The sequence below is a fragment of the Plasmodium relictum genome (genome assembly GCF_900005765.1).
Source record: "Plasmodium relictum strain SGS1 genome assembly, contig: PRELSG_00_v1_260, whole genome shotgun sequence".
Taxonomy (NCBI): Eukaryota; Apicomplexa; class Aconoidasida; order Haemosporida; family Plasmodiidae; genus Plasmodium; species Plasmodium relictum.
Genome location: NW_021628456.1, coordinates 8,508 through 16,775, shown reverse-complemented (window position 1 = coordinate 16,775; position 8,268 = coordinate 8,508). Strand labels below are relative to the sequence as shown.

General features: G+C 18.3%; 1 protein-coding gene across 1 annotated transcript, besides 1 other annotated feature; it reads right to left on the bottom strand.

Annotated features, from left to right (window-relative positions):
* Positions 1–1,698: 1,698 nt before the first annotated feature.
* On the bottom strand, positions 1,699–2,528 carry PRELSG_0021700 (fam-h protein; the record flags this gene model as incomplete). The annotated part of the gene is made up of 2 exons (XM_028679904.1): positions 1,699–2,169; positions 2,325–2,528. 2 exons carry the CDS (start codon positions 2,526–2,528, stop codon positions 1,699–1,701), a joined length of 675 nt encoding a protein of 224 aa, XP_028531084.1.
* A 4,904-nt stretch (positions 2,529–7,432) lies between these two features.
* Positions 7,433–7,841: a repeat region.
* The last annotated feature ends 427 nt before the right edge of the window (positions 7,842–8,268 follow it).

Genomic DNA, 8,268 nt, shown 5'->3' with positions numbered 1-8,268 from the left:
AAACAAATTAATAAAGAGCATGTATAATTAAGTATACGTTTATATATATATATATATTTGTTTTTATTATATATATATATATATAGTTTTCTTATGATGCATACTATTTAATATGAGTTAATTTTTACTGCTTCTTTTAATAGACCTATTAATTGTTATAAATGAGTTTTTATTTACAAAGAACTAGTATCTTCTTTTAATTAAAAACATACAAACAAATACAACAATTAATAAAGTTAAAACTTTATTCAATGTTATTTCAAAAAATATATATTGAATATAACATAAACATTATACTTTTATCTCTTAAGTTTTAATGAGTAAACATTAATTCTTATTTAATTTTTAAAACACAAAAGTCAAAAACATAACAAGAAAAAATAATTTTAACAACTAAAAAAAATTTATATTTAATTTATATTTTTTTTTTTAACTACAAAAATGTATATATTTTTAATTAAGCAAACAAAAAAAAATAACTGTTTTTTTTTTTTTTATTAACTAGCGTCAGTGCATGGCTAACTTGTACGTACACAAGTAGTAAACTAGATTAGTAAACTACAAAAGGTTAATAACAAATTTTATTAACCAAGAGGTAAAGAAATACAAATTCCTTTGCCAAAGATAAAACTATTAAACAATAAAACTAATGAAGTATATGAAAAACATATGATAAATTTAATACAAGTAACTGATCATCGTAAAAGAAAATTAGATATTACAAATGTATTAAAACTGAAAGATTATTTCGACTTTTGTGGTAGAAATAACTTTTCACAATTGGAAAATTTGAGTAATATGGATAAAAAAATTGATAAAGAAATACAAAAAGGGTTAGAAGTTATAAAAAAAGCCAAACAAAGCAAAATATATGTAATATCATTGCTTCCCCTAAGTGGTGGAGTATGGTTAACAAAAATTTGTTATTAACCTTTTGTAAAAATACAACGAGCTACCATATAGGAAAATATAGGTCATCCATGCACTGACGCTAGTTAAAAAAAACAAAACTAAAATATAAAGTTATTTTTTTTTTTTGTTTTGTTTATTTAATTGTATATTCATCCTTGTAATTAAAAAAAAAAAAAAATAAAGTTACATGAAAAACTTCATGAATGATAAAGTATAATGTTTATGTTATATTTAATGTATATTTTCGAGATAACATTGAATAAATTAGAGTTTTGACTTTTGTTAATTGTTATAAATTGTATGTATGTTTTTAATTAAAAAAATATACTTATTCTTTGTAAATAAAAACTCCTTTATAACGGTTTAGAATGTCTATTAAAATATGTAGTAAAGTTTAATATTCAAATTAAATATTATGCATCATAAGAAATCATTATATATATAATAAAAACAAGTATATATATATTTAAAAACGTATATTTAGTTATACATGCTCTTTATTAATTTATTTATTTAATACTCTAGCAAAGCCACTAAATAGGCAGCTAATAAATCACTAGCTGACACGTGCCTTGTTTTGACTGTTACGCAGAATTTCTATATTATATATGGCTAATAATATCTTTTATTAATCAGTTATAGAAAAAAACTATTTTCTAAAATAATATATTAGAGCAAAAGAAAAATTTCATTATTAATGGTTAATAAAAGATATAATTAGATTTTTATGGAATAATAGTAAATTTTATGGAAAATAACATGTATAGTTTTAATTGGAACAATTATTTAAAATTTATTTTTATATTTTATTTCAGTTCTTTCATGTGTTAAAATAATTGAAATTATTACTAAAGATAAAGGAGATAATATAGAAAAATAAGATGTCCACAGTATAGTAAATTTATTTACAATATATAATGTAAAAATAAAAAAGGATAAGAAAAATGCAAAAAATGAGGAAATTAGTTTTAGATTGCTTTTGCATTTTCTTAAAATTTTATTATTACATTTTACTTTATTATTTTTCTCTTTTGTGACTATTTCATTCCCTTGTTCTACATCCATATTTTGCTTTATCTCATTTTGTTCATTCTTTGATTCTAAATGTGCTTCTATAATACCTGGTTGTTCCCAGAATATTAATTTACTTTTTGTTTGTTTTATTGTATCATTACTTTCTGCTAATGATCTTTTATATCCCAAATCTAGTACTCTTTTTAAGTCATTTTTATAATTCCGCAATACACCAGAATTACACTAAAATAACAAGAAAACATTTGGTATATAAAAAGAAGGATTATTTTTTATTAATATAATTTTGATTATTTAATGTATAATATAAATATTATACATTAAAGAAATAGTAAAAAAAAATAAAAAATAAATATTTTCAAGTATTATTATTATCCTACATTATTAGAACAATGTAATATCCAAATTGAAATGGTAAATATAAAAAACTTTATAAGAAAATATAATATTTTTTTTTTTTCACTTTTACTATATATTTCTAATGTTGACATAACTGTAATAATAAAACCCTTGGTTACGTGAGAATAGTATCTGGGATTCACTCTATAATTCGATATAAAGGTAATATTATTTTTCTTGTTCATTTTTTTTTAATTAAAATGATCTCTTAAAAGAAAGTAATAAATTGTTATTTACAATTTTTTTATGTTCAGCAGGATGATCAAATAAAACAATTGAATTTAAAAAGTAAATCTTTAAATTTGAAAAGAAATAAAAAAAAAAATTTTTTAAAAAAAAGAAAAATTAAAAATAAATTTAATTATATATATATTTATGAATTATGTTAATATATCAAAGAGTGCAAAAACATTAGAGCAAAATATTTAATAATATTACTATATAACATTGCTTAAACTTTTAATTTTATGTTACTTTATTATAACTACTTATTAAAAATGTATAATTGTGTTAATTTTAAACTTAATAAACTTCCAAATTCTTAAAAAAAAGCTTATATTTTTATTGATATTAAATTTTATTTTAAATGAATATATTTTATATTTTATAATTTTATTTATAATTTTTTTTTTTTATTGTAGTAATATACATAAATAATATTAGTAACTATTATTAATTCTCACTTTATTTTTATAGATATATTATTATTTTCTTTTCAAAAAATATATATATGCATGTGCCCAATTTCATATTTAAATATATTTTTTTATCATATTTTAAATGATAATACACAGTAAATTCGTTATGTTATCATTAAAAGAAAATTAAAATAATTATTGATTGTATTTTTAATGTATATTTTATAGTATATATCTTCTTTATATTTTTTAATATTAAATTATAATTATTGCTATTTTTACAGTTTTTATAAATTTATGCAACATTATTGTTTTTTTGTTTATTTTTTATTTTTTTATTTTTTTCCTTTTTTTTTTCTCAGGCATTTTTAGTATTATATAATAACATTAATATAAATAAAATTACTGCATTTTACACAAATTTTTAATTCATTTTATTTCTTTCTATAATTGATCAACAATTTATTATGCATTATCCTAGTGTTCATTTATAGTAAGAAATAAAATTATTATCTAGTAAATTTAACTAAAAATAAAAAAACATCATCAATTGTGTTATTTTTAGAATTTATATGATATGATATATCATAAATATCTATAAGATTATTGTCACTACATTTTTAATTTATATTATGAAGTAATTTTTATATTTCTTATTTTTCTTTTCTTTTATCAGAATTAATAGTATGTACAGATGTTACCCTAAGCACAAAAATACAGTTTAAAATAATTGGCATTGTCTGATGCATGAGCACTATTCTTAATTTATTCTTCATTTATAATTTTATTATTTTTCATCTATTTTGTATTTTAAAGAAATTATTAAAAAATTCATTTAATTACTAATGATAAATATTTAATGTATGTTCAAAATTTAATATTCAATTCTATATTAATAATTTTAAAACGCAACATTCCTGTAAGTATTTTAAATGAAAAATTAAAAAAAATACTTAAGGTATTTTTTTTTCATAAATATTTTAGGATTTGTTATTTTTATACTGAGTTTTAAAATTTTAATTATTTAATTTATTTTTTTTTTTAGTTATTAATATTAGTTATACGTAAAAATAAATAAAAATATATATGTAAAAAAAAAAATTACCAAGAAAAGTAGTGATATCTTCAATATTATTGCGTACTCCATATACCACTTTAATATAAATGAAGGTTCTACTACCTGATTTATTAATTGCCTGCTTAATGACTTTGCTAGAGTATTAAAAAAACAAATTAATAAAAAGCATGTATAAGTATACTTTTATATATATATATATATATATATATATATAATGTTTTCTTATGGTGCATAATATTTAATAGGAATTAGATTTTACTGCATCTTTTAATAGACTTATTAATTGTTATAAAAGAGTTTTTATTTACAAAAAAATCAGTTTATTCTTTTAATTAAAAACATACACACAATTTATAACAATTAACAAAAGTCAAAACTCTAATTTATTCAATGTTATTTAAAAAATATACATTGAATATAACATAAACATTATACTTTTTATTTCTTTTTGTTTTCATATAACAAAAAAAAACTTTAATTCTCTTTTTAATTCTTACAAACGTTAATCGACAATTCTCCCCCCCAAAAAAAAAAATAATTTTAATTTTTTTTTTTTTTAATTACAAAGATGTATATAAATAAAATAAATAGCTTTACATACAAGACCAGTAACCTAGCTTAGTATACTACTAAAGGTTAATAGTATCTTTTAACCTGTCAGTGCATGGTTAACTAGTACATACACTAGTAAAATAGCTTAGTGTATTAAAAAGGTTAATAATATCTTTTATTAACAACTACCACATATATGTTAACTATAAATATATATCATAAAAAAAAGAAAAAATATACATCATATTTTCTTAAAAAGTTTTTTATATTTTCCCTTTTAATTCGAGTATTAGAGTGTTTTAATACATAGTATTATGATAGTACTTAAAAATATTTATATTTTTTTGTTATTACTATCTCTTTTAATAAAATTATATTAGTATGAAAAAATCTTTTTCCTCACACACTGAATATTCCTTTGATATTTTAATGGGATTCTTATAAATCATAGAATTACAAAAATGACTTAAAAAATGTATCAAACTTAGGAGCTAAGAGATCATTAGAATAAAATAATGATGTAATAAAACAAAAAGAAGGATTGCAATGATACGAACAAGAAGATATGATGACAATAAATTTAGAGCCAAACAATGAGTAAAGTGAAATAGAAAAGAACATGGATATAAAAAAAAAGTATGAGATAAAGGAAAAGCAGAAAAATAAGAAAGTAGATTCTAATGGGGGAACTTTAGGAAAATGTAATAATGTTTAAAAATTATTTACCTTATCTTTTGTTTCTATCTTATTTTTTACTTCATTTTTGCTATCTATAATACTACGGATTTCATTTGATATAATAACAAAAATACATGATTTATGCTTGTATTAATTTATCTATTACAACATTTCCAATCCTTTTAATTCTCTAAAAACTTAAAATAAAATATAAAAGCAAATTGTAAGTAACTTTTCTTAATAAAATTGTTGCACATTAAAAAACAAATAATATAATATAAGATTTAAAGTACATTAAGTATTGCTATAGCATCGATTTGATAATTTTTACTAATTGATTTGTTAATTGCCTGCTCCAAGATTATGCTAGAGTATCTAATAAATAGAATAATAAAGAGCATGTATAACTAAATATATGTTTTTATATATTGGTTAATAAAAAAATTGTTATTAACTTTTTGTAAAATAAAATGAGCTACTAGTCAGGAAAATGTAAGTCAATCATGCACTGATGCTAGTTAAAAAAAAAAAATATATATATAAAGTTTTTACATATTTGTTTATTTTATCTATATACATCTTTGTGAATAAAAAAAAAGGAATTAAATTATTTTTTTTTTTTTTTGTTGGTTGACGCTCGTTCGAATTAAAAGGGAATTAATTTTTAGTTAGAGAAAAAACTTAAGGAACGAAAAAGTATAGTGTTTATGTTGTATCCTATGTGTATATATTGAAATAAAATTGAATAAATCAGAGCTTTAACTTTTGTTATTTGCTATAAATTGTGTGTGTGTTTTTAGTTAAAAAAATATACTAATTCTTTGTAAATAAAAACGCATTTATAAAAGTAAACATATACCTGTTAAGCAATGCAGAATTATTTAATGTACAATATAAATATTATACATTATAAAAAGCTATTATATATATAATAAAATAAGTATATATATATATATAAACATATATTTAGTTATACATGCTCTTTATTAATTTGTTTGTTCAATACTCTATCAAAGTCATTAAACAAAAAATTAATAAATCATATATATATATACTTATTTTTATTATATATATATTGACATTCTATAATGTATAATATTTTTATTATACATTAAATTATTCTGTATTGTTCAACAGATATATGTTTACTTTTATAAATGTACTTTTATTTACAAAGAATAAATATATTCTTTTAGTCAACAACACATACAAAATTTATAACAAATAACAAAAATTAAAACTCTGATTTATTCAATGTTATCTGAAAAATATACACATTGAATACAACATAAACATTATACTTTTTCATATATTAAGTTTTTATGTAAGTAAAAATTAATTCTTTTTTTAATTAGAACAAACGTCAACCCAAAAAAAAAGATTAATTTAATTTTTTTTTTTAATTACAAAGATGTGTATAAATAAAATAAACACAAAAAAAAAAATTGCTTTATATATTTTTTTTTTTTTAACTAGCGTCAGTGCATAGATGTACTATATTTTCCTTACTGGTAACTCATTTTATTTTACAAAAGGTTAATAACAATTTTTTTAATAACCAAGTATTAAACAAACAAATTAATAGAGCACGTATAAATAAATATGCAGATTTTTAATATATATACTTATTTTATATTATATATAGAAGATATTTATAATATATAACATTTAATTTGAATTAGGCAATTCTGTATTGCTTAACAGACATATTTTACTTTTACAAATGTATTCTTATTTACAAAGAATAAGTATATTATTTTAATTAAAAATAAACACAAAATTTATAAAAAATAACAAAAATTAAACTATAAGTAATTCAAGGTTATTTCAAAATATATAAATATAATACTACATAAACGTTATACTTTCCATAAATTAATTTTTATATTTGAATTAAAAATTGATAATTTCTCAATCCAAAAATGTCAAGAACCAAAAAAAAAATTAAATATTTTTTTTTTCTTTAAAATTACAAAGATATATAAAAATAAAATAAGCATAGAAAATATATCTATATATACATATATATATTTTTAACTAGAGTCAGTGCATAGCTGATCTATATTTCCCAAACTAGTAAGCTAATTTTATACTACAAAATATTAATAACTTTTTTTTATTAACGATGATCCTAGAACTTATGAAGGTAAAGAGTACTGTATATAAGTAGCAATTGATCATTATTCACTTTTTATGCTAGCAAATGTGACTAACAAAACTCTTACTGTTAAGGATGCAATAAATATGGTAAGAAATACATGGGTCTTCATTTTTGAATTTTCAAAAAGTATTTTAACAGATCAAGGTTCAATTTATGTGAGTTAAAAATATAAAATTATATTATTAACGAATTACAGATAAAACTATATCATATCATTGCATATTATTTACAAGAGAACAGTTTAAATAAAAGTTCTCATAGAGTCTTAAGTATATATTTAAAGCGCTATATGAAAAAGAAGATTTTTCTTTCGAATAAATAATTAGAAATTCAGTTCTAATATATAAACCTCACATGATTCTATTAAAGAAATACTTTATTTTTCTGTATTGGTTAATAAAAGATTTTATTAACCTTTTATATTATGTAAAATCAGAGTACTAGTCAAAAAAATACAAGTCAACTATATGTTGATGCTATTAAAAAAAAAGAAATATATATATATATGGATATATTTTTTATTTTTTTATTTTATGTATTTATTTTATTATTATTATTAAAAAAAAAAAAGATAATTTTTTTTTAGTGTGGAAAATTTTAAGAATGAAAAAGAATTATATTTAAAAAATTTAAAAATTAGTAAAAAAAAAAATAAATATAAGAAAACATTTTATTTCTTTTAATAAAAAGTATAATGTTTGTGTTGTATTCAATTTTTATATTTCGAAATAACAGTGAATAGCTTAGAATTTAATTTTTTTTGTTTGTTATAATTAATTATTTGCGTAAGCTTCTATATTAAAAGAATACAATTATTT